This window comes from Balaenoptera musculus, chromosome 17 (assembly GCF_009873245.2).
Source record: "Balaenoptera musculus isolate JJ_BM4_2016_0621 chromosome 17, mBalMus1.pri.v3, whole genome shotgun sequence".
In the NCBI taxonomy this organism is placed as follows: domain Eukaryota; kingdom Metazoa; phylum Chordata; class Mammalia; order Artiodactyla; family Balaenopteridae; genus Balaenoptera; species Balaenoptera musculus.
Window position 1 is genome coordinate 11,060,745 of NC_045801.1, and position 27,450 is coordinate 11,088,194.

Consider the following 27,450-nt stretch of genomic DNA (forward strand, 5'->3'; position numbering starts at 1 on the left):
CGAAGTTATCGAGGGAGTCGTTAAGTAACAAGAATTCATAACCATCTGCTTCTTCCCTCACATGGGAAAAATTATTCAGAGATCAGAATTGTGCCTTTAATACAGTGAATAAGCAAAATTGGAGTTCTTTTTCTTGGAGAAGGAGGAGGCAGAACAGGTAAGATTTAGCTATTTAGCTGCTTGTGTAATTTGAAAGATGTAAATTGGAAGAACTTTACTTTGTGAAGTTGGGAGCATAGGGGAGGAGTGGTATAGATGTGTGTCAGAAATTTGAAACATTTCAGTTTAAGTTTTTGATACGTGTTTTTATATAGTTTTGCTTTTTGAATCATATAAATGTGTTATATATTCTAAATAAGTACATACAATTTGATAAGGAAACCAGTACTGTAAGATAGAAGTCAACTGGGGGCTCATAAGCTAAATTTAGACCTGAGATACGGTTTGTTTGGCCCGCATGGTTTTTAGAAATTCCTGATTAATTGCCAGGTTTTAAAATTGGTAATTATTTGTGTTGTGTGTGTTTTAAGTCTTCGGTTGCTTTGGAAAAATCCACAGCTTAGCCAGCAGTTGAGCAATGGATCTGCCTCTCAGTTGGCTAAGCTAAGTGGCAAACCGACTCTGTGTCCATTAGTTAGGGCATGTGCTTTCTAGTTTGCAGTGGGTCTCTACTGCATCCTGGTTTTTTATATCTTGCTCTCTTTATGTCTTTATATTAGCTACTTGACCATTTGTGTTTACAATCTCTGCTTCAAAGTTGAAGTTCTATTATTATTTTTTTTTTAATTTGAGCTTTTTATTTTTTTAAGTATTTATTTATTTATTTTTGTCTGCCGTGGGTCTTCGTTGCTGCACAGGCTTTCTCTTCACAGGCGAGCCACGGCTACTCTTCGTTTCGGTGCGCGGGCTTCTCGTTGCGGTGGTTTCTCTTGTTGCGGAGCACGAGATCTAGGCGTGCGGGCTTCAGTAGTTGCCGCGTGCAGGCTCGGTAGTTGTGGCTCATGGGCTCTAGAGCGAGGGCTCAGTAGTTGTGGCACACGGGCTTAATTGCTCTGCGGCATATGGGATCTTCCCGGACCAGGGCTCGAACCCGTGTCCGCTGCATTGGCAGGTGGATTCTTAACCACTGTGCCACCAGGGAAGTCCCGTGAAGTTCTGTTTTTTTTAAAACGCCCATATTTTTTAAAAAGTAAGAGAATTGCTATCTTTCCTTAGATGCAGTATACACTGTTAAATGCAAAGACAAATAATAGTTGAGATAGAAGTGTTTGTGTAAATTGTCCTTTTCTTACTAGAAATAAGAATTATCAATTAGTTTCCTCGAGCATGACAGTCAGTTCTTTCAGTCAAGTGTCTACGTAGTCTGTAGCTTTGTAACCTCAGAGAGCCTAGGTCTTTTCATTTTAGTTATCTTCACTACTTATTTAGAGTTTTGTTGTGTTGCTAGTTCCTAGATGCTTTTGAAGTTAAATTGCTTTAGATGTTGCTCAGGTCCTACTCAAGTTCATCTTGGCTTCTTAGCATTTGCCAGTTAAAAAAAAAGAATAATTATAAAATAGACCAAACCCATCAGGCTTACATATTTTAACTACTGGAATTACATCAGTTTAGTGTTGTGTGTTTCGGCACAGGTGCTGGGTTCCATTTCAGCAGAGGATATAGTAACACAGGTAATAGTAGAAAGCTATCAGTTTTTTATTCTGTCATGTGGGAGCCTTGAACCTTCATTGTGTAGTCTAGGGCATCTGTAAAGGTATGAACAAAGTACAAATTTAAGATCTGGTGGTTTACTCCTCATCTCTCGGCCAGTAACCTGGTTTATAATGTTTCCAGTTTCCTTGCTGACAGGGTACAGGTCTTTGCTTGCATGTGATAGGAACTCAATGTTGAATGAGTGAGCAAGTGATAGATTAATGAATACGTACATCTGATATATCAGATATGTGTCGGATATTCAGGAGAAGCAATAATAATGGATTTTAGGCTTTCAAGGCATAATGGCCTGTGTTTGAATTCCTCTGTTTGCAGTTATTAGCTGTGTGGCCTCAGCTACATCATTTAAATTCTCTGAGCTTCAGTATCCTATCTGGACCTCCAGTCAGTTGAACCCTCTGCTTTAAGTCCACTTAACCTCTCTTGTCTCTTTTCTTCCTACCTCACTGTTGAGCCAGAGATGAGGATAAACACCACAGACAGCACACAGAGCACCGCACAGCTGTGAAGATGCACGTGGTCCTTCAGAATTCCAAGACGGTTGCTTGGTTCAAGCACTACAGATAAACCACGGGGTGTACTCCAGAAGAGGGACGCTGATCCCTTGCTGGTTTGCATATTTGTAGACGGACAGGGAAGGGACCACTTGACTAATTTGGAAGACACTGAGCTTTGCCAACATGGTTTAACCTTGCTGGCACGGGAAACATCCTGTACTTGCTTGTTTCAGTCTGAGGCCTTCCCAGTTGAGGCAGCTATCTGAGCGAAGGTTGTGTGGCCAGACAGTACATAAACTGCTTTGTGTCTCCTCAGTCTTCCTGTCCCAGGGGCTTATAGGGGCCACCTCCAGGGCTCATAGTGCGTGAGTCTGTCCAACGCGTCGACCCCTTTTCACTGGGCTACATTTATCAAAATCTGTTCAGAAGGTTCTGAAGTGCCCACGACAGTGGTGGTATTACCTCTTGGCTGTTTCAGACCCCCCGCACTCCATATCCTTTGGGTTCTCTTCTGAGGATTCAAAGAGTGCTCTTTGATAGTGGGTGGTTGGCAGTTGGTGAGAATATATGGCTCTTGTCTGTAAAGGAGCCTTCTCTTCCTGGTCATCTGTTGTTTCCCCTTCTGGATCTACTTTGTGGACTGATCTGTCATTATTTCTCCATTCAGTCTCTTCCTTGCAGCCTTCTTACATAACTTTGGCTTCTGCACTGGTTTACCAGCTAATGTTTTCCAGAAGTTAGGGCTTAAGTAGTCCGCTAATTTCCTCCTTGCCATCTACCTTTTGTAAGAGTCATAACCACATGATTTTGTTTGAGGAGCTTCATCAGAGAGACCAATCCCTACATCATCTCTTCTTTGACCTCCCTTTCTTTCTAACTCAGCCAGAGACCTGAGCCACCTTCTGAGATCCTCTGTCTCTGATTCCCCTCTTGTCGCAGAGCACTGTAGTCTAGTAGGACTGTCTTGTATCAGCAGAGGGCCCCAGGCTGATCTAGCTGCTTCAAAGGCAAGTAAGCAGCCTTATCATTTTGAGTTTCTCTTTCATGGCAGATGTGCCATTGAGGACTTCAGCCATTCACGGACAGAAGTTCTCCCCAGTCACTGGCCATCCGAGGTCAACCATGACCTGACTCACCCCTCGGTGTGGGGCTGAGGAGTGTCTCCCATTCCCCAGAGCGGTGAGCACTGTAGATGCTGGACTTCACCCTGAGGCTGGATCAGATCCAGGAAATGAGAATTTCTTTTTTCTTTAACAGCTTGTAACAGTATTGGTGTTTTTTGTTTTTGTTTTTAAAATGGTTTTTCCTGTTCTCACATCTCTCAAACTTTGTTTTTCCACTTACATTAATGCTGACACATGAGATGAGTATTGGGAGAAGTAAGCCATTTTTCAAAAGAGCCAAAATTTTTTTCCTTTTAATTGATCCTCACATCCACTCTTGCACCTCTATAAGCCATCCATACTCCCACAATGTGTTCTCCACACTGCAGATGAAGTGGAGATATTAAATGCTAATCTGATGATGTCACTACCCTGCTTAAATAGTTTCTCCAGGGACATTTTGATGACACGGCCAGGGTGCTTATTAATGTGGCACACAGATGGTCCTCATGTTGTTTTAGTCTTAGGTTCCTCTGCTTCTTGCCTCTCCATTCCCCTGTACTGGTTGTCGTGCGTTTCTCTACTACGTCACGCTCTTCTCAGTTCAGGATCTGGCTCCCTGCCCTGTTTGCAAACTCCTGCTCGTTCTTAGTGCACAGTCCAGTCTCAGCCCAGATGTCGTGTATTCAGGGAGGTCTTTTCCTGAGTCTTGAACTAGGTAAGGTCCCGTTTTTATACCTTCCCACGGTGCTGTGCCCTTCTCCTTCTTTTTTTTTTTTTTTTTTTAATAAATTTATTTATTTTTGTTTGCATTGGGTCTTCGTTGCTGCATGCGGGCTTTCTGTAGTTGTGGCGAGCAGGGGTACTCTGTTGCGGTGCGTGGGCTTCTCATTGCGGTGGCTTCTCGTTGTGGAGCACAGGCTCTAGGTGCACAGGCTTCAGTAGTTGTGGCACATGGGCTCAGTAGTTGTGGCTCACGGGCTCTAGAGCACAGGCTCAGTAGTTGTGGCTCACGGGCTCTAGAGCACAGGCTCAGTAGTTGTGGCTCATGGGCTTAGTTGCTCCACGGCATGTGGGATCTTCCCGGACCGGGGCTCGAACCCATGTCCCCTGCATTGGCAGGCAGATTCTTAACCACTGCGCCACCAGGGAAGCCCCCCTTCTCCTTCTTAACACATATCCCAGCTGTAGTAAGTTGTCTCTCTTCTCTGTATAATTAGGCTCTGTGTGGGCGTAGGGCATGTCCATCTTCATCTGTTTCCCCAGTGCCTGGCACATGTTAGACCATCAGTACATTTTCTGACTTACTATAAAGAAAAAGATAGTAGCTATCATTTGGAGTTACTGTGTGGATTACAAATAGTGTCTAGCTCAGTACCTGCCACATAATAGACACATAAGGAGTACTTACTGTTGGTACTGATCAGTAAATTAATCTTTTATAAGGTTGCAGAAGGCTAGTTAGAATGTCACTTTTTTTGAGAAACAGTTTATTATGGTGGAAAAAATAGGGCTGTGAAATCAGAAACACCTGGCATTTATGAGCTATACCCTTGGGGGTCTAACCTCTTTGAAACTCAGTTTATCCATCTGTAATGCCGATGTCATAGTTGATGGTGAAAGTTAAATGACAGACTAGGTTAAATGCATAAGTATGAATGTTGGTTCATAATTGGGTCTTCATAAACGGTAGAGTTGGTATTTTTTAAGTGAAAGGTTGATGATCTGACATAAATTTGTTATCACTAATAAATATTTGTTTATTAATCTAACATTTATTCATAAATGTCAGATGACCATCTAACTCTGCAAGCTCTTGTTTTCTCTGAATAGGATCTACCATTGTTTTCTGATTCTGCAATCTGTAACTGAAATAGTTTGATTTCTGTGATTTTTTTTTTTTGAAGTGCAATCAGTATTTCCATTTTTAAATGGAATATAAAATAAAGTGCTACGTCTGGCATTCCAAAAGTAGCAGTTGTTTCAAAGGAACAGTTTTATTTATATAATAAATTAGAATATTTATATTATGGTCCTGAGATAGCAAGTTCTAAAACACTCAGAGAGCTAATTATTAAAGCAAATATTTGGTTTCCTTTAGTAACTGAAAGAAAGCAGTTTGTGTTTATAAATAAACAGCATATTCAAAGTATGTGAAGTTGGTAATTCATTCACACCCATGTACCGATTTGTCTCTGTGGCCACAGTGCCCCTGAAGAAGTTACTCAGCTGTAGTAACAGTTACCATTTCATAAAAATCAACACAGTAGAATGTGAAAATAATATAAAATTTGTCCTTTGATCCTGGTATCTCATTCAAATTCACATTCCGCATGATTTTGAATTTGTGTTTACAGAAATTGAGTTAGTCACTTCAGGGTTTCTATTCTAGTAAACAGTATTCAGTTTGAGTGTTAACGTTTAGATAATCTGGCTTTTAAAGAGACCTTACTTTTATGGGAATTGAAATCAAAACATTTTAAAATCGCTCACGTTTTAATAAACAAATATCAGATACAAACAACATTGTAATCTTTTTATTCTTTAGAAGCAGCATTAAGAGGTCTTCTGGGAGCCTTGACAAGTACCCCGTATTCTCCTACCCAGCATCTAGAGCGAGAGCAGGCTCTTGCTAAGCAGTTTGCAGAAATTCTTCATTTTACACTCCGGTTTGATGAACTCAAGGTAGGATTGTCCTGCTGGTCCTCATTGTTATGGAAATCAGGAGTCTTTCAAAGAGCACTAGGAGGAGATGCCTGGAGACCTTTTTAAAATGTGTTTAAATGCCTGCTGGTCCTTAGCAAAAATGCAGGATTTAACAATTATGCAGGCCTTTTGGTATATACATAGCAAACAGCAAATTACCCAATATTCAGTTTTCATTTTTTAATTTATTTTACTTATTTATTTTTTGTCTGCACTGGGTCTTCGTAGCCGCGCACAGGCTTTCTCTAGTTGCGGCGAGCAGGGGCTATTCTTCATTGCGATGCGGGGGCTTCTCATTGCGGTGGCTTCTCTTGTTGTGGAGCACAGGCTCTAGGCGCGTGGGCTTCATTAGTTGTGGCTCGCGGGCTCACTAGTTATGGCTCGCAGGCTCTAGAACACAGGCTCAGTAGTTGTGGCACACGGGCTTAGTTGCTCCGCAGCATGTGGGATCTTCCTGGACCAGGGCTCGAACCCGTGTCCCCTGCATTGGCAGGCGGATTCTTAACCACTGGACCACCAGGGAAGTCCATCAGTTTTCATTTAACTTCATTTTAAAAATCATCTCTGAAACAACAATATTCACTTTTTCTAATATATTTTTTTCTGCTCATCCCCACTTTTTTCAACATTGTTCTATATAAAAATGTTAAGATATTTTTTCTTTCTCTCTCCCATCCCCCTCCCTCCCTCCCTCCCTCTCTCCCTCCCTCTCTCCCTCTCTCCCTCTCTCCCTCTCTCTTTCTCACCACCCTCCTTCCTATCTACCTACCTACCTATAAATGTCCTTTTTGCTGGAAGGAGTGAGAGTGTAAAGAAAGAAGCATTAAATTCCATATCAGGAGACCTTAGCTCCACTTTAGGCTCTGGCACAGTAACCAATTATGAAGCAGGTCCTTTGACTTTTCAGCACCTCAGGTATCTTGTCTAGAGAGTGGAAGAGCTGGATTCCTAACTGCAGCATTTTATCAACATTGTATCATAGACAATTATTCTCTTTTATTAATACTTTGAGCACAAATGATTTGTATATAAAATTTTAGTCTGTTTGAAGACTGTCCTGTTGACCATATATATACTTTATTGTAATAACCCAAAATAAGTGCCTACACATTCCTTTTTGTTTTTGTTTATTTGGTAATATCATTTTTGGTAAACAACCTTTTAGTATATTACCTGAAATTAATGAAAAGAAAGAAAGAAAGTATACTGACTGTGACTGAAAAACAGTGTGCACAGTCTTCTATGTTCAGTAATGACTGAATACGGTGTTATGTAACTTAAGTGCAGATAGTCATCTTGGATGATAACGGTTTTAGTTCTTAAGATGATATTGCAAATTAGGGAATGTTACTTAACTAATTATAACTATTTAGTAGATCTTTCGCTTAATTTGTGTACTATATTTAGTAAATAATACCTTTTTCTTTCATAAATATCTTCTTTAGATGACAAATCCTGCCATACAGAATGATTTCAGCTATTATAGAAGAACATTGAGTCGTATGAGGATTAATAATGTTCCAGTAAGTTAATGCTTTGAATTACAGGGTGGTAATAATAATTCAGCTCTCAGTTTGTTCAGTTTAATCTTTTGTTCATGCATTCATTCATTCAGATACAGCTAAAGCTAGTAGTAAAGTTAGTAATTATGGGCATCCACAGCTGTGGGAAGAAAGAGCAAAATGTAGCAAACCATGTTGTTTTTACCTATTTTTCCACCCAGTCCCTTATTCCATAACTAATTCAGTAAAATTGCTTTTTGCCTATATAACATTGATACTTACAAAATTCCTCTTTGTATTCTCATTTTAACTGCACGAAAATTGTGTGAATTAGTGGTTATGAGTTATTTGTCCCCATATTCTTAGAATGGAAGAGTCCTGGGGAGAAATTGACCAGGGACAGGAGAAATACTAACACTGGCAGGAAGGGAAAGTGAGGTCCTGGACGTCGAGCATGTCCGTGTGTGACGTGGCTGTGTGGGAAATGGCTTCTGTGCCTGTTGCTTGGCCAGCATAACATCTCTTCTGGTTTGTTAGCGTCTTGACTTCTCCTCGTGTTAAGCTGTTTAATACCCTTTTCTCCAGGATGTTAAATGCCATAAGTAAAACCTTAAATATGAAGAAAATACTATCTTTTTCTCTAGATATTTTGAGGACCTATCAATATATTGTGCTAATTGGTATGAAAAACAGAAAATTCCTAGGATCAGGCCTGGCCGCAAGTAGATAGTTTAATAAAGAAATACTATATAAGATTGTAAGGAGTGATAAGTGGCATAAGAGGTTAAAAGAAAAAACAACCAAAGGAGACCATTGAATAAATATTTTATGAAGTAGTTGCTCGAAGACAGGCCTGGATTGGAAGAAAGATTTCTTTTCCATGAAGCCTCTGGTATATGCATTAGTTTGCTTTTGCATAGACCGGTTTCTTCTGTGAGGCTGACCTTATCATCTGTCTTTTTCATACTCACCATGTAAAATAAAATAAAATACAATCACCCAATCCTCTATTATAGCCATCCTGCCATGCTTCAAGGGCAAAGGCATTGAAATCTTCTTTGTACTGTCTTTTGCTCTCAGTAATTATAGGTAAATCCAGTCGTTGTCAAGTGACATCTCTCTCACACCTCTTCACTGCCCCCCTTTCCATCTCTTTGTACTTCTATCCCAATTGAGAGCCTAATACGCACTCTCTTTTTGGCAACCATTCTATAATAGGTGTAGAACTTATTTTCTGACATACAGTCTCTTTTTGGTACAATCTGCCCACTATCATTAGTTAAATTTATTTAGAAGATTGACTTAATTGTTATTCCTTCTTTTGACACTGTAAGTGGCTCCGCATTACATATAGAAGAAAAATATGACCTTAAGCTAGGACTTCACTTACTCTAGGATTCAGTCCTACCCCAGCTTTGCTTTCTAGCCCTTCTTTCAGTAGTTGCTGTCCCTTATTACACTGACTACATTGACTTACACTCTACCAAGCACTTGAAAGCGTGCTCTTCCGCCCGACTGGTCGGAATACCTTGTGTGCCTGCCCATCATCACCTACAAAAAAACTCTTCCATGAGTCCACTTTAGTTTCCTCCAGTCTAACTTAGTCTTCCCCTCACCCCCTCTTTGATCCCTTGTCTCCTAGCATGTCATTGTGGCTGCTGTGCGGGTACTTACGTGCTCCTAGTAGAGGCAGGTACGATGTCCTAGGCATCGGTCCATCCTCCATAGCATTTAGGATGATCCTTTGTGTACATCAAGGTTTTATTTAATTGCTTAATATCATTTAAAATATTTTTAAAGAAGTTAATCTTTTTAAAAATGGCTTAATATTATTTTTAATCTTTTTATTTTTAAAGAGTATTTAAGTATTGTGTGCATTTGAGGGTCTACAATATAAGAGTATTTATTAGATTAATTTAACAAGCATTAGATGGGCACCCTGCCTAGGCTCTTTTATAATGTTATTTAATAACTTATGAACTGATATCAAGTGTCTTTATTTTCCACACAGGCAGAAGGAGAAAATGAAGTAAATAATGAATTGGCAAATCGAATGTCTTTGTTTTATGCTGAGGCAACCCCAATGCTGAAAACCTTAAGTGATGCCACAACAAAATTTGTATCAGAGGTAAGCATTGCCTAGGAAGTTATTCTTTGTGTTGTTACTCTTCTGCCTGTCTGAAGATAGGATGATCTGAGCGAGACCATGACTTTAAAGACCATCTAAGCTGATAGACTGAGATGCACTTTGTGCACTGGGTCTGGTCCTCTTCCCTGAGGCCCACGTGTGCACATCTACCGCCTATTTGCAGTCGCCCCTTGGATGTATAAGCCACACCTCAGTAGTACCATGACCAAACTGAAGTCTTTTTTTTTTTAATTTTTAAAAATTTTTTTCAAACCGAAGTCTTGATTGTTTTTCCCAATCCCGCCTTTTCTCCAGTTTTCCCTATCTCAACTAACAGTAACACTGTGCAAGCAGATAACTTAAGGATTATCATCCTAAATTCCTTCCTTTATCTCACCCCCTGTATCCACTCCATCAGGCAAGGCAGTCTTATTGGCTCTTCTTACAAGATGTACCCTGAATCTGAAAGCTTAACCCTTTGCTACCTCCAGCTACCTCTCCAGATCAGCGCACCACTTTTCACGTGGGTTTCTGCATTCATGCTCTGACTGTTCTTATTTCTTCCACTCTTGACCCCCTGCAGTCCCTTCTCCAAAGAGCAGCCAAGTAATGTTAAGACATAAACCACATTCCCTTCCTCCTCTGCTTAAAATGTTTCCAGTGACTTCCCAGTACTTGTAGGATCAAATCCAAGTACCTTGTGGCTATGAGGCCTTGTCTGCATATTGTGGTTGTTTCCACTCAGCTCTAGAATGTAAGGGCTTCTTGGGAGAAAGGAAGCTCTTAGCTGTTTTGCTCATAGCTGTATCCTCAGAGCTTAGGACAGTACCTAGAATCTAGTGCATTTTTTAACAAAATTAAGAGTAGGAACCAAATTTTAAAGTTGCTAATTTTTCATGTTTTGCTAGATTTTAAATTTTTCTTGAGTAATAACTGTTTGTCACTCTTACTTTTTTTGTTCTCCATACACTTTTACAGAATAAAAATTTACCAATAGAAAATACCACAGATTGTCTAAGCACCATGGCTAGTGTGTGCAGAGTCATGCTTGAAACACCGTGAGTATTCACTGATCTTTTTCACTTTAACAGTCCTGTTGAAATGATTGTCCAGATGTGAATAAGTTGTATTTGGAAGGTGGAAATAAAGTATATCCCAAGTATGTAATGCTAACATATGAACAAAACTAAAATAATTTGACAGCTTAATGTAAGTTCTAGTTAAGTATATAAAGTACATTTGATCTTCAGGTGTGTCAGACCAGTCAGACTGACTTAGACTCTTCAGAATAGGGATTTTTTGGGTGCTTTTTTGGGAGTAGGGGAAGAGCTTAAAAGCTCGTCTGGTTATGCCTCTCATAAACATTATCGTTCCCTTTTCATAGAGAACTTTGCCTTTTTTTCCTAGAGGGCTAGAGTTGTTCTACTTATCCCTTTCTCTCAATATTAGGTCTCAGTCTTCTTTTTTTTTTAAAACCCAACACTCACCTAAATTCTCTTCTGGGTTCCTCCTCTCAAGCCATTTGTAACATGTACCACAGTGTTTTCTGTCTGGATTTTCCTGTCAGCAGGCAGAAAGAATTCCTCCTGTGTTCCTGAATAATATATGGTTTTACTAGATAACTTCAGTTTTTGTGGAGCTTTTTATTTTCCAAAGCACTATTTTATGCTCATCTTATTGGAAAACTTTATGAAGTAAGAGGGCAGCTGCTAATCATCATATTATCATCATTCTCATTTAGGGGAGTAGGGTCCTGGGAAATGAAGGGGCTGACGCACAGTAGCTGACCTCACACGTGTGCTTGGATGTCTCCATTCTGGTTCTGGACTCTTTCTGCTATGCCATGCTGCCTTTTATGTAGACAAAAGTGCTATTTCCTTTTTCCCATTTGAGAGAAGAATATAATTGAATTTTAGGAAATTAAAATCCAGTAATACAATAATGTGTTTACATGAACTTAGCCCCTAAATAGCAAATGTACTTTCTCTGTTAAGCTAGTGGCTTTTTCATCATATTGGTGATGACAGCCTTTCAGAGCACCCATCCCCAAACTTTTACTTTGGGCCACTTTTTTTTTTTTTTTAATAAATTATTTAAATTTTAATTTATTTTTGGTTGCGTTGGGTCTTCGTTACTGCGCACGGGCTTTCTCTAGTTATGGCGAGCAGGGGCTACTCTTCGTCGCAATGCGCGGGCTTCTCATTGCGGTGGCTTCACTTGTTGCAGATCACTGGCTCTAGGCATGCAGGCTTCAGTAGTTGTAGCACGTGGGCTCAGTAGTTGTGGCTCGAGGGCTCTAGAGTGCAGGCTCAGTAGTTGTAGCGCGTGGGCTTAGTTGCTCCGCGGCATGTGAGATCTGCCCGGACCAGGGATCAAACCCGTGTCCCCTGCATTGGCAGGTGGATTCTCAACCACTGCGCCACCAGGGAAGTCCCTGGGCCACTTTTGATTTCTCTAAAATTGTCTCATCTCTGCTAAGCAGAAGGGGTAATATACCAACGTGCATAGAGAGACCAGAATATGTAAATGATAACTGCTCCACCCCCGTCATTTCTCTGGGAATCTCATTGCAGAGAAGGTGGGGCTATAAGCTTAGCGTCCCTTTTAGATATCAACAGAATACAACTTTGAGCGTCAGTCAGCTCATGAGTTTGTGATGTGCCTCATCCATCCATATCTTTTCTACCCTCCAGGGAATACAGAAGCAGATTTACAAATGAAGAAACAGTGTCATTCTGCTTGAGGGTAATGGTAGGCGTCATAATACTCTATGACCACGTACATCCAGTGGGAGCATTTGCCAAAACTTCAAAAATTGATGTAAGTTATATTTGTTTTATATAATTACCAATAATTTCCATAAGTGGAAACCATAGGCTTTTATTTAAAGAGCTGGCAAGCTGCACTCTGTCACAGAATTTATTTTTATAGTTTGTGATAATAGTGGATTTTGGTTTCCTCTCTCTTGTGGTATTGCGGTATTTCTTATAGCCTATATACAGATGGAATAGAATGGTTGAAGGATAACTGTACTGTCTTTTAGAGTATCTCCTCAATACTGATAAGTGATACGTCTGCATATTTGGCAATATATGTAAATTTTTTTTATTGTATCCTTTCATTCCTTTGGCCAAAGCCCATTTTAAGTGATTTACTTACAAATGTATATTAAAAGCCAGTCGAGGTGCCTCAGTGAAAAAAGTTGAAGACTGCATATTTTCCCTCCTCCTCCCAGTCATAATGTTTTGTGGCTGTAGCCTGGGTTTCTCTACTTTGTAATTTCTCTCCTCACTCTCACATCTGGTTCATAAAAATTATAACCTGTATTTTACTGAGAATTGTCTTCCAGTTACCCCTTGACAGCTAGTTTCAGGCTCTTTGCATTTCACACGTAGACTACTGATGACTAGGCAGTCTTCTTGCCTTCGCTCATATCTATTCTATGTAAAGAGAACTAAGTCAACATTTACTGAGTGATTACTGTGTCCCAGGAATTTTAACGTTTGTTCTCTCATTTAACTCTGAAAATACTCTTAGGATATAGGTGTTATTTTCCCTGTACTAACAGAGAAATAAAGTGTAGAGAGGTTTGTAATATAATTGCTAGTGAATGGTACATGGATTCTGAACCCACATCTCCATGGCTTCCAAAGCCTGTGGTATTTCTACTGTGCTATGCTTTTTCACGATAATCAGGCTCACCTTCCTTACAGATCATCTTCATTGAGTTGTTCCCTTTCGAAATAGCCTGTAACAAGTCCCTGCCGCCATCCCCATCAGTTCCAAATGAGTCCTCCTGGCTTTCGAGGCCCTCTGTAAACTCCCCTGTGCGAGTCATCTCGGCCCTGCCAAATACTGTCCTCTGCATGTGATGAACTTTATTACTTTTGTCATGGGGTTCGTCTGCCTGGAAGGTGTCTTTTTTCCTTACCAGTGTGTCCATTCCGTCCTTTAAAAGGCTACTCAACACCTTTTCCAGGAAGTCCTCCCTTTAGTAAACCCTTAGTTTTCTCATTAGTGTGGGTGGTGCTTCAGTTTGTCTGATTTGGTTCCCAAAAAGTTTTGTTTGATTGACAAACTGAAAATAACACTTGGGTAGATTTTTTTCCCCTATTCTAAGGATAATTATTTTGACATTTCTAGTGTGTAATTTCTCATGAGTGCATAGTTATGGAGCTGGTTTAAGTATTAACTATTTTGAGAATGAATGTTAGATGAAAAATCGATGTTTTACCTTTTCTGCTTCCTTTTCTACTTAGATGAAAGGTTGTATCAAAGTTCTTAAGGACCAGCCTCCTAATAGTGTAGAAGGTCTTCTCAATGCTCTCAGGTGTGTATACATGTAAAGGTATATATGTATAGAACAAATGTATTAAGAAAATGCTTCAAAATATGAATAACACATGAATATAAATGTTAGAAATGTGAAGATCTCATTTTGCTTATTGGTAATCTTGCTTTCAGATATTGGTTACAATATTTTTATAATGAGTGTGTGTGTTTGTGTGTGTATAAGTTAAAATAGCAGCTTCATTTCTTTGCTAAAGAGTTTGGCTTTCTCTTTCTGCCCCCCTTGAAGCAAGGATTGCTTATATTTTGTTTTTTAATGAAAATAATTGTAAATAAGATTCAGAAAACAGGAAAATTTAAAGAAAAAGAAGGAAATAATGAAACCTCACTATTTTGAAATAAACCACCATTAACATTTTGGTATATATCCTTCCAGAGTTTTTCTTTTTTAAACACTTGTATATAGTCATAGCTCTATATAATAGTTAATCTTTTTACAAAATAATACCATACAAACTGTTTAATAACTGACTCTTTTCCCTTAATATAGTATAATTACATTGCTGTGTTCATAATACAGATCTCTTATTTTTGTGCATTTCTTTTCTTTTTTTAAAAAAATGTTATTTATTTATTTATTTATTTATTTATGGCTGTGTTGGGTCTTCGTTTCTGTGCGAGGGCTTTCTCTAGTTGCAGCAAACGGGGGCCACTCTTCATCGCGGTGCGCGGGCCTCTCACTGTCGCGGCCTCTCTTGTTGTGGAGCACAGGCTCCAGACACGCAGGCTCAGTAGCTGTGGCTCACGGGCCCAGTTGCTCCGCGACCTGTGGGATCTTCCCAGACCAGGCCTCGAACCTGTGTCCCCTGCATTAGCAGGCAGATTCTCAACCACTGCGCCACCAGGGAAGCCCCCTGCATTTCTTATAATATTTCTTACAAGGAATATAAAGTAGTCAGTCATTATTTGATGTCTTCTCAGCTTAGACTTACTTGATTTAGTTACTGAAGCTCCTAAGAATCCTGTAATATTTTTAAATGAAAATATCAGCACATTATAACATCTTGACTACAGATATTTAATTGGTAGTATAAATTCCCTAACATAAAAGATGATTTGCTTGTTACTTGATTATTTTGTGTTTGAACACAAAAATTATATGAATGCAGAAATATTCATTTAGTGACTTTTTGAGGTCATAGGCCATCTTTGCTTTTCACTGCAGTGCATTGTAGTTCACATAATAGAGTAAAATGATTTCCAACTTAATATTATATTCCCCACATGTTTTGTGAGCAAAACAGATTGTTATTCCTTTTGGATACTTAGTCACCTGGTAAGTCATAAAGCAAAATCTAGGATGTGTCATTTCAGCTGAGTGGAACCATGAAATTATTTTATTAAGATGATGAAAAGTATTCTATAAGCAGTGACTGCTGAATAAAGGAGATGTATTCTAAACGAACACCAAACGCTTAAGGAACGTAATGTAACAACAACAAAAATTCTTACAATGTCGAATTATTTCAACCGTTAAGCCTATCAAAAACCTTAAGTTTTTACTCTGGAGATTTCTCATTGGTTTTACCAGTATTTATGGTTTTGTGAATCTTTCCTACTTGGTCCCTTTCTGAGGACTCCCTGTGTCCCAGTCAGCCTGATTTTTCTCCCAGGCCCTTTCTTTCTGATTGGTTAGACTCTTCCAAAGCCAGCAAGTGACAGGACATTTTCTTATAGTAAGAGGTAATAGAGGTCAAAGAGGTTTTAGTATTACATATTTCTTTACCCTGAAGGGACTGTGCTTCAAACATTAATTTAAAAACTCAGAGTTTACTTTTATTTTTCAAAGTGTAAAAGTAGTTTGGTGTAGGGAAAAGGAGGGCAGTGGCGGTGAGTGAAAGGGTGCTGAAGTCTCCCATGCAGCAATCTGTGTTTGAGGGAAAGAGGAAGAGAGGCACCACTGAGGCGAGAGCCACCTGTCGGTTTTAAGTTTTCTTTCTGTGTCTGGTTCTTAATTTTCACCTGGGAGGTTTTGTAAAGTTTATCAGTATACTTGTTGCTATGTAGTAGTGGTTATAATTAGTATCATTTTTATGTCACTGTACATTTACAGTGCAATTTCATGTCTGTGGCTTTATTGAATCTTTACCACAGCTTAGTGAGGTAGGTGGTGGGTATGGGGTGTTGGGGGTATCTCCATCATACAATAGTTACCTTAAGCTCTTGAGAGGCTTAAAGATTATATAGCTAATAAGCATTGGAATCTGTTTTCAAATTCAGGATTTTATTCTTGAAATCCCATATACTTGATGCTACATCACTGAGCCTTAGGTGTACCATGAGACTGAACTTCAGTGTACTTTGGAATTATCTGGATGGAAAGGGACATGCAGATTCCCAGGTTACCACCTCCACAGAGTCTCTTCATTAGGTCTGGGGTGGGGCTCAGGCACCTCATTTGATAAACACCCTGTCTGTTGTAGATAATGCTGAAATTTTGAGAAACGCTGCTCAAACTAAAGCAACCTAACCCTTAATATGTTTCACTCAGAGCAAAGAAGATACTGTTAAGGAAGCATTTTGGAATTCCCAAAGTGCTGTGCAAGTGCTGTTATTTCTGCCTCTACAAAATGGAACACATTTTTGCTGCATTATTTTCTTTTAGTGAATAGCTTATTCATTAGAGATGCTCACTCCATCATTTTCCTCAGAGCCAAGTTTCAAATAGGAGTGTAGTTGCATATATATATACACGTTGCCTATTTTGAGTGCTTTTCTGTGGTAATGATATAGTTCCCACCAGCTTATACTATGTGCTTAAGAGAAAGCAACGAGCCATGTCTACATTTTACAGGTGGGGAAATGGAACCAAGTGCCTTTGATCAAAAGAGAGACAGAAAATGAAAGCTAGAGCCGGGAGTTAGGTTCAGTGCTAGATAATTGCCTTCTTCATTAAGTTTAAAAAGAAAGGTAAATAATAGTTGCTTTTCTTCAGTAGAAAAGTCATATGCACTTGGAAAAGGACTTTGTGTTTATGCATAAAGTAAAATAATACCATACATGTTCATCCATTATTTTCACATATGTTAGATGCCATTGGCCTTTTCTTGATAGGAGTGTGAGGATGCGACATGCCTCTGGATCGGCTCTGTCCAGGAGGCTCTGAGAACTGCTGCAGCTTGTGATCACATCCCTCGGGAGGAGCGAGAGCTCATATCTGGGTAGCGAGGAAAGCGCTCGCCGCTCCTGCACGGGCGCAGTGCACTGCTGAGTAGTCGTGCTTTACTCTGCAGTAGACGTTTTGTCGTGCCTGTTACGTGGCTCTTTCCACTGTGCGGCTGTGTAAAGGAGATGGAAACAACAGAAATGAAGGAATGGATGTTGAAAATTCTTATTTCCTGGCATCAGTAGGATTATGTATAACGATATATACGTTATCTGCACTTGGGAAATAAAACAGAAAGGTTAAGTCTTTGCTACATCACCTACCACTTAGTGTAAAAATTCTCCCGTATGGAGTTTTCTTTCAGGCTGGCTGCTTAGCTTCTTGTCTTCCTTCCACAAATACTAATTGAGTACCTGCTACGTGCCAGGCTGGTGTCTGTTCAGCAATACGAGAACAGTATGGAGGTTACCTCTGAGTAAAATTGTAGAGTGTATCACAGACTTACTAAAGCACATATTTGTCTCTTTACTCTCTAAGGATTTACTTGAGTTGAGGTACTTTCTTCAATTTTTAAATTGGTTTGAAATGAACCTAACGAGAATTGAGTTTAAATTTCTTTAACAAAGAGAGACCATCCGTGTGTATCTGCTTAAAGAGATACATTTCTTAAAGATATGTGAAATGCTTGTAAACCAGGTTAACTGATCCAGCATTAAAGTTCTGTGTGAATTATCTCCAAAATATATCCCACGTTCAGGCATTGAGCACCTGTTTCCGTTGCTCCGAATCTGGTCCAAGCCTTGGTCACTGGGACCCTTTCCCAGCCCCCTGGTTGGCCCCTCTGCTGCTCCTTCTCCCTGCACGTCCCCCTCAGCAACCAGAGAGGAGTCACACATCACCCCCTTGCTCGGCATCCTCCACTGGCTTTCATTAACCTCAGAGTAATCTCGAAACTCTTCACTATGGCCTATAGTGTCTGCGTGACCTGGTCTTTCTTTGCCTCTAAGGCCCCACCAGTACTTTCCTCCTTTGCTCCTAATACCCCTTCTGTAGGAGTAGTGTATTATCATCTTTCTCCCTCTGCTAGGTGGTAAGCTACTGGAACAGTGCCTGACACACAGTAGGCCTGCTTATTGAATTTCTGCCATTAAAAAGAATCCTATGGTGACTCTTCTCATAAAATACTAATCACTCTTAGGGATTCTTTTTTAGGTTCTCAATTTGCATTTACATACTTAAAACAAAACACATCTGCCTGGAAATAAGGCACTTAGAGAATTGAAACATTTTGGGATATGACAGAACTGTGTCATAGTTGAACTGTCTTAAATACAGAATAGAACAGGGGTTGGCAAACTTTTTTTGTAAAGGACCAAAGAATAAGCAAGTATTTTTAGGCTTTCTAGACCATGTGTTGTCTGTCACAGCTATTCAGCTCTGCCGTCGTAGCAAGAAGGTAACCACAGACAGTACCTAAATGAATCAGCATGGCTCTGTTCCAGTAAAATGTGATAAACACTGAAATTTGAAATTCATGTAATTTCTATGTTAACACGAAATACTATTTTTTGACTTTTTCTCCCAACCATTTAAAAATGTAAAAATATGCTTAGCTCACAGGCTCTACAAAAATAGGTGGTGGGTTGGATTTGATCCACGGGCTCTAATTTGCCAACCCCTGATATAGGACAACAATTATTTTCCTCTGAGTGAGAAGTTACTTTAGAATTTAACCAGGTAGTTTCAACAAGGTAGTTCTAAATAAGTTAAACAGCCATTGGATATTCTGTTTAAAAGGTGAGAGGAGCATAAGCTAGCAGGACCTGAACAGGGTTAAAGCTGGAATGAAAAGGCATAATTTTGTGAGAGAAGATTGCCTGGCCAGTTGCCTCTCTTAACCATAATTATAGCACCTGATGCAGGTTATGTTTGTTTGTTTTTTAACTCCGTAAAATTGATGTTTTTTCCCTTTTAGGTACACAACAAAACATTTGAATGATGAGACTACCTCCAAGCAGATTAAATCCATGCTGCAATAACAGTTCTGGAATAAGCACCTGCTGTAGACAGAAGACAGTATTCTGCAGTGACTGAGAATGCACAGTTTTTAGTGATTGCAATTACTATCTCATTTACTCTTGCTTTTTATTTCTTTCCTCTGTTCCTCTCCCTCTTTTTTAATCATATTCTTGTTCTTAAGACTTCTTTTCTGTGCCAAAATCAGTAAAGTTATACTCTGAAGGGATGTTGTCCTTTCAAACAGGCCATCTAAGGCAGCTAATTATGCATTGCATTGGGGTCTCTACTGAGAAAAATTCTGTGACTTGAACTAAATATTTTTAAATGTGGATTTTTTTTGAAAACTAATATTTAATATTGCTTCTCCTGCATGGCAAAACTGCCTATTCTGCTATTTAAAAACCCTCAATGACTTTATTTTCTACTGCCGCTTTTTTCATGTGCAGCCAAAATGAAAATGTTTAAATTAACTGTGTTGTACAAATGGTACCCAACACAAACTTTTTTTAAATTAGTAAGACTTTTGTTTAAAGTTTTAAGTTTGCATTTTGACTTTTTTTGTAAGGATGTATGTTGTGTGTTTAACCTTTATTAACTAATGTTAAAAACTGTGATGTGTGCGTAGAATATTACGTATGCATGTTCATGTTTAAAGAATGGCTGTTGATAAAATAAAAATCAGCTTTCATTTTTCTAAGTGTGGCTTGGTTTACTGGTGTTATGTTTTTAGGCTTCTAGAGCTTTCCCCATGTATATTTTTATGGAACGTATATACACATTACATATTTTTTCCTTCTTTTAGAGGAGGGCTGGGTCTTTTTCTTTTTTATCATTTTAATTGCTTTTAAAATCTTGCTAAGCACAGTAAGACTAGTGATCTTGTCATACTTGACTTTTATCCTCGATTTACTCTTGTATGGATGTAGTGACAAGGAAAACTACACTCTTGCTTGATAGGCATTTTCCAGGAGCGAGAAGGTAGCAACTTGAAACAGAGTGTGGAGGAAGAACAGTCCTTATGACTGGGAGGAGAGTGAGTATACGAGGGAATTCCTGGGAGAAACAAGATCACTTGTTTCAAGTGACAAGAACAAGGAAAGAAACAAGGAAACTCGCATGCTTATTACTTGAAGATCATAAAACCGTCATCATGAAATCTAAGTGTCCTGATGGGGAGAAGCTGCTTAAAGCTTGTCTAGTTCACCCGTGCTAGTTTAACAGTTAACTGTGGGAGAAAATCCCAGAGGATTCCGTCAGAACCTTCTGGCTTAGTAGTGCCAGGTCACCATGCCCACAGCCCTTCATGATGGAATCCCTGTTGACCTCTCTGGCCTTGGTCTCACTGTCTCGCACCCACACCCTGCTCCCAGCCGGGCTCACCTGTGAGCTGCTCATATCGTTCCACGCGGTGTCACGCTTCCGTAACTCGGGTCTGGCTGGTCCCTGAGCCTGTCGTTCACTTCCTCCCGCGTGTCCATCTGATGAACAGCAGCTCTCATTTTTCAAGGACCAGCTTGTGTCACTTTGATGAAGCCTTTGGGATATACCTGAGCCACCTCCTTCTAGGCACCTTCTAATAAGAGAGTTGTAATGAGTTAAATAGTGCCCCCTCTCCCAAAGATACGTGCACCTGGAACCTGGAGATGCCACCTCATTTGGGAAAAGGGTATTTGCAGCTGAAATTAAGTCAAGGATCTGGAGATAAGGCCATCCTGGATTCCTTGGGGCCCCAAACTCAATGTAAGAGAAAAGAAGGGGAAACGGACACAGAGCAGAAGACCGTGTGAAGATGGAGGCGGGATTGCAGCAGTGTGTCTGCTAGCCGAGGAACCCAGAGTCGCCGGCAGCACCAGAAGCTGGAGGAGAGGCCTGGACCGTTCTCCCTGAGAGCCTCCGGAGGGAACCAACCCTGCTCACACCCTGGTTTCAGACTTAACGGCTTCTGGGACTCAGAATAAGCTTGTTTTATGCCACCCAGTTGGGGGTAACCTGTTATGGCAGCCCTAAGACTCTAATACAAGTATCTCATCCAACACTGCTGATATTTCGCTGGACCTCTTTCCTGATACTGTGAGAACCTGAGAAAAGAGCCATGTCTGAGGTCCCTTCAGTGTCCCAAGGATCTTGCCCTCTGCCCGAATCTAAGTAGGTGCCAAGTGTGCGTGCTTGAATGGAGTGAATGACGTAAATTAAAAATAAGGCTGCAGCTGAAATAGATAAAGTAATACAGCTGCGGCCTTCGCAGTTGACATAGTTTGAGATCTGCACATTGGAGAGTAAGTGGAAAGATCTCTCAACCTCTGACCAGGGCTCAGCAAACTCGTCTGTGAGCCAATCCTCCCGCCACCTGTTTCTCTACAGCCTACGAACTAAGAATAGTTTTTACATTTTTAAAAGGTTGACAAAAGTCAAAATAATATTTTGTGGCATGTGTAAAATATATGAAATTCAAATTCGAGTGCCCGTAAATAAAATTTTATTGGAACACAGCCTCACTCATTTGTTTACATGTTACTTTTGGCTACTTTTGCACTACAGCAGCAGAATGGAATTCTTGTGACAGAGGCCATATGGCCCTCAGAGGCTAAAATATTTACTGTCTGGCCCTTTACAGAAAGTTTACCGATCTCTCATCTAGTTAGAAGAGCAGGTTTCTTTGAGAACCTGGTGTGTCGGAAGCACCATGCTGCAGAGTGATACAAGGAGCCATCTCTGCTGCCAGGAAGTGGGTTTAATTTGGTCTAATATTTGCCCTTCAGATAGCCAGAGAGAACAAAAAGGCATCTTCTCACCTGCCGAGTCTGATCTCTATTCATGTCTGTCCTCAGAATGAAGGATTGTGGGGCCGGCCATGGGCTCATCAGGAAAGAGGACCAGGATTAATTAGCAGGATCTGCCCTGTGTTCTGGAGGGAGGTGTGACTCCGTTCTGTGCAGGTAAATTTTCTGTCACCCTAAGGCAGCCTCCTTTTACCCCCTCTTCCCTCTAAAACACAGCCCTGTCGGTATCTCTCTACTCATCCTTTGTCCCAGTCCCCATGTCTCTTCCTTCACAGTGTAAAGTATCCATTGCATCATGTCTTCCACCAATGATACCCATGATGATCTGTTATCTGCCCTGTTTCTGCTGCCCTCCACCTAGATGAGTAGAACTCTTCAATTGGCTGTTTCCTCACTTTAGAGATTTGGATTAAGAAGCACTCTGGACTATTTTAAGACTGCTCCAAGTATTTTAGACTTGTCATAAGGATAATTAGCATTTGTGCTCAAACCCAGGTCTTTTGAGTTGAAATGCCATACTGGTTCCATTTGAGATTGCAGGAATTGCCAGTTCATAAATTCTTATAATCCCTTACAGAGCATATTTCACAATCTTTACGTGGTGATCCCAGAAGATGTAATGCAAAGATCTGTAGATAGAAACTCAGGAAACTGTCTGGCCTGAAGAATTGGGTTTTGGCCTAGATGGGAGAGGGGATGGGGCAGAAACTGACCGAGAAGCATTAATAAAAGTCGTGGTGAGACTCAGAGCTCAAGGAGACCCGCTTTGGGGTCAGGTCCCACACAGTGTCAGTGTGGTGCTAGAACTGAGTGGCAGCGTGGGATGGGGCCAGGGAGCAGTCCCCGAGGTGGGCAGTCCCCCTCAGGCCGGATGGAGGGTCCTGTCTGCATGGCGCCTCCTTGACTGGCCCACAGTCTCTGCAGGAGAGCGGGTCAGGTTTGCTCCTGAGGACACGTGAGGCACTTGCAGCGTCTCCCAGCAACAACTGGGGGAGGTGATAACACTTTGAAGTTACGCAGGTGGGAGCTCAGAGCCACCAGGATTTGAATATTAATGCTAATACAACTACATTTATATGCACAGCTGTCATTAAATAATATTTGATTGAAAAAAAAAGAAAACCCAGGAAATGCAAGCCATATCACTTCTTTGGAACTCTATTTTCCTAATCAGTAAAATGAGAATTGAGACAATATCTCTAACGTTTGATTCCGTTTCATATACTATATGTCTTGTCTATACTGTCAGCAAAAGGCAGCATTGGTGTAAACAGTTAAAACACAGACTTCAAAGTTGGTGGAGTTGAGTTTAACGCAGTGTGCCTTTGGATGAGTCTCATGTGTCCTCATTTATAAAACAGAATACTTGAAATGCTTAGCCCCCCACCGTGGCCCTGAGGGCTGTGCTCTATGATGCTTGTACTGTCCAGTGCACGTCAGGAGTGCTGAGTGCCAGTCTTGTTATGACCATCGTGACGTTTGTATTGTAACCTATTTCAGGTGTCTTGTCCATTAACATGTATGGTTTTCCACAGATCCTAGAATTGTCCAGAGCACCAGTTCTAACTACTTTCCTCAGTCTGTGAGGGTGTTAGGGAAAGCTGCCTAATTTTAATGATCCTATAACTGATTAATAAAAACTTACTGTGAGGAAGCACTGGTTTCTGAGTGGGCAGGCGATTAACTGTGTATCTGAAACCAAAACTAGTACCATAATTGTTGTAAACGTTGAGCGCCGGTATGGTGATAACTGCAGCAGTGTTCGCATCATTGTGTCAGTAAATAGTAGGTACCTGTCCAGAGCCCACCTAGACAGTGTCCTAGGACTGAAGATGGGTGCCGGGTGGGGACATCATGGAGGAGAGCAGCGGAGTTCTGGGTGTATAAAGAGGGCGCTCGGGTGAAGGAAGCCACGTGAGCAATAGCAAATGTTGGTATATAGCCTCCCAGTAGTATGTGGTCTGAATATTGACACAAAACACCAGGATCTTTCAAATACTGTTTTTGGAAAAATTTCTACATCTGTGGTTGTAGTAGAAACAGTGCGCCTTCAGTAAGTGGGATAGACCTGGGTTCAAATTTTATGTCACCAGTATTTATTCTTCCTATCCCCTTACCCAAGTGCAATTTGTTCCATATACTATTGCATACTTGGCCTTATTCACTTAATGAGAATCGTAGATTGCCCCACGTTTTTACCTAGACAGCATCCTCGTTCTCTGTGAATGCTGTGTGGTATTCCATTATATGCCTGTACCGTAATTCGCTAAACCAGTCCCTATCTGTGTTATTTCCAAACTACTGTCACTGTAAACAGTGTCAACTACTGTCACTGTAAACAGTGATGTGAGGACAGACCTTGTACATACATCGTGCATGTACACAAATATCACGTCTCCTTCAGTCCGCGTCAAGTAACCCCGGCCACGCTAACCTTGCTGTTCCTCAAATGCAGTGAGGGCGCTGCACTGTCCAGGCCCTTGGCAGTGGCTGGTCCCCCTGTGGGGTGGCAGATGGGTCATACCCTGCGTCTTTGATCAGGTGTTATCCTCCCAATGAGGCCTGCCTTCCCCCCCTACTGTTTATAACGGCATCTGTTGGTCTGGTGGGGGAGTGGTCCTCCAGGGAGCATTTGGCAGCGAGAGGCTGGGAGGAGGGGCAGGGGCATGGAGGGTGGACCGCAGGACAGTCCGTGTAGAGGAGAGTCTCCACTGTACGGGTTCTGCTCCCTTTCTGCCCCTCACTCACTGGCTTTACGACTTCCCTGGGCCCCATTCTCCCCATCTGTTAAAGTCAATCTCCGTGGTCCCACCTCTGACCTGGAATAGCTGCTAAGACAACAGTGGCTTCCAGGCTGTGCCCCAGGTGCTTGGGGGAGGTCCTGAGAAGGGAGAGCTGCTCCGGGTGGTCAAAGGCAGAGGAGGCGCCTATGCACAGAGAGATGGCTTCCTCAGACGCCTACAGCCGCAGGGCAGCTCACCTATCCCAGCTCTGCTGCTGGCCCCAAGCTAACAGCTCCTGGAGCCCCTGACTTAGCTGCTGAAAGATTTCAGACAAGGATCATCCTGTGAGCGCCGATGAGTGGGCTCTCTAGAGGTCCTATAAAGGGAGGAAACCACTGTACGTAAGCATGCTATTCAAGGGGCACAAACATAGGGAGATATTGTTACCCCCGTTTTATAGATGAGGAAACATTCAGAGAGGTTAAGAAACTTGCCTAAGGTCACACAGCTACCGCTAGAGCCACTGCTCAGTCTAAATCTACTGGTTTCAGGGCCCTTGCTCTCTGTTATGTTATTTTTCTCCATGTTTGATGCTGCTGCTGCTGCTGGAACTCTCACTTTCTAGAACTAGTTTGATTTAATTAGATTGTTGGTTCAAGTTGTGACCACCTCTAATTTCAGGCAGAAGCTTGTTTTCAAGAAAGTTGAACTTAAAAATGTATGTGTTATGGAACAACATTTATTATTATGTTCACCAGACCACAAGAGAGAAGCCTTCATTGCCACTGGATGTCCATTCCCGCCCCTACAAAAGGAGAGATTCTTGCTGGGAGAGAAGATTGGCCAGTTTGTGTAATGAAGTTCAGAGAGGGGAGGGTCTGTGAGGAGGAAGAGGGGGATGGGAGGGGTTAAGGAGAAGTCAGGCAGGCGGAGGGGCGGTCAGAGGGGCTGGGGCAGTGAGGAGGTGAGGGCTGGGAAAGGAAAGAGGATTTCATGCAGACCATGTGTGTGGACTCATTTAATGCCCTTTAAGACATGTGAGTTGAACATTAATCCCTTTTAAATTACTTGTGGCTCATTAACTTATTAAAACATGGGCCTCTCTGAGCCCATAAGAGCAACATGCAAAAAGAAAGGCTTGATTAATGTGATGGACTGGACAACTGGCAATGAAGAGTGGAAAGCATCTCTTTTTCTGCTCTCCCACAAGGAGGAGGCCCGTGTCCGCACTCTCCAGACGGAACTGAAGATGCTGAAATTTGGTGAAAGTGTGACGTTGGTGCATTATTTCCAGAATAGAGCTTTCCAGGGTTTGGTGTAAGGTCTGCAAAGATTCCCTTGCCCAGAACCTCACTTCTCATGTTACAGAGAATGTTTGATGGCATACACATAATATATTACATATTTAAAAAGCAAGTTTATGAAACTATACATACCAAATTTTTCTGCAAGATAATTTATATGAATACATGGAAAAAATACTGAAAGGATAAACATCGGAATGTCAATACTGGTTATTTCTGGAGAATGGAATTAAGGAGATTAAAATGTTTTTCATACCTTTCTGAAACTTTATTATTATTATTATTTTATTTATTTATTTATTTTTAAAGGTCTAGTTTTTAAGCCCCCCAGTCTGTGGTCTTTTTTTTTTAAATTTGATTTATTTATTTATTTATTTTTGGCTGTGTTGGGTCTTCGTTTCTGTGCGAGGGCTTTCTCTAGTTGCGGCAAGCGGGGGCCACTCTTCATCGCGGTGCGCAGGCCTCTCACTATCGCGGCCTCTCTTGTTGCGGAGCACAGGCTCCAGACGCGCAGGCTCAGTAGCTGTGGCTCACGGGCCCAGCTGCTCTGCGGCATGTGGGATCTTCCCAGACCAGGGCTCGGACCCGTGTCCCCTGCATTGGCAGGCAGACTCTCAACCACTGCGCCACCAGGGAAGCCCCCTATTATTATTTTTTTTTACAATGACCATTGTTTTGATTGTTAGGTTTTATCAGTAGACGAGAATATATAAAGTGATCCTGCTGAGAGTGGGCAAAACCAGCTGATCTGTCTGCCTCTGAGCGCTGTCTTCCTGAGGTCTGTTTCTGTCTGGGTGTGCTCTGCTAGGAGGAGCACGGAGCTGGGAGGCGGGAGAGCTGGTTCTGGCCTGTGATGCGTGCTCAGGCGCTTCCCCTGCTCCCTGTGCACACCCTTACACACGCGTGTGCGTGTCCACACCCCCCACTGCTCACACAAAGATGCACAGCCCTTGGCCTGCACCCCAGTCTGTAGTGGAATCCCTGAACGGTGCAGCTGGGTGACAACTGAGCAGTTTGATCCGTCACTCTCATTTTACAAATGGGAAAACTGAGGCTGAAGGAGAGCTGCAGGGAGCTGAAATTAAGGGGAGATTGTCCAAGTCCTTTGTTAACCTGGAGAAAGGTCTGGCAGCTTCTTCCAGAACAGTGATACTATTATTAATAATAACAATATCGCGCAATAATAGCTGGCAGCCAGGCACTGTTCTGAGCACTTTATGTACAACTTTAAAAATCTTCGCTACAATCCCGTGAGCTAGGAATTCTCATCACCCCACTTTACGGGGGTAATTTTACAGGAGGAGGAAGCGCAGAGAAGGCCGGACGTGCCCAGCTACCCAGCTGTCGGTGGTGGAGCAGTGAATGGAGGCCAGGCTGTTCTGGGACCAGCCTCTACGGCCTCTCCAGGAAGAATCCTGATCCGAGGTAGGACCCTAGCCTAACTGGTGCCGCCCGCCCCAGATGCGGACAGGCAACTAAAGTCTGGGGGCCATCCTGTGAAGGAGAGAAGAGGGTGTGT

General features: G+C 41.5%; 1 protein-coding gene across 10 annotated transcripts in view; it reads left to right on the top strand.

The window, feature by feature from the left end:
- The window catches only part of CYRIB (CYFIP related Rac1 interactor B), a 152,491-nt gene extending 132,670 nt beyond the window's left edge, over window positions 1–19,821 (top strand). For all 10 annotated transcript variants that reach the window (XM_036830188.1, XM_036830189.1, XM_036830194.1 and 7 more), the window contains 7 exons: window positions 5,862–5,998; window positions 7,465–7,542; window positions 9,533–9,649; window positions 10,628–10,707; window positions 12,343–12,469; window positions 13,909–13,979; window positions 19,081–19,821. In XM_036830188.1, coding sequence (XP_036686083.1) covers window positions 5,862–5,998; window positions 7,465–7,542; window positions 9,533–9,649; window positions 10,628–10,707; window positions 12,343–12,469; window positions 13,909–13,979; window positions 19,081–19,144 — 674 coding nt within the window. In that variant the 3' untranslated portion in view covers window positions 19,145–19,821. The remainder of the gene's footprint in view (window positions 1–5,861; window positions 5,999–7,464; window positions 7,543–9,532; window positions 9,650–10,627; window positions 10,708–12,342; window positions 12,470–13,908; window positions 13,980–19,080) is intronic.
- The last annotated feature ends 7,629 nt before the right edge of the window (window positions 19,822–27,450 follow it).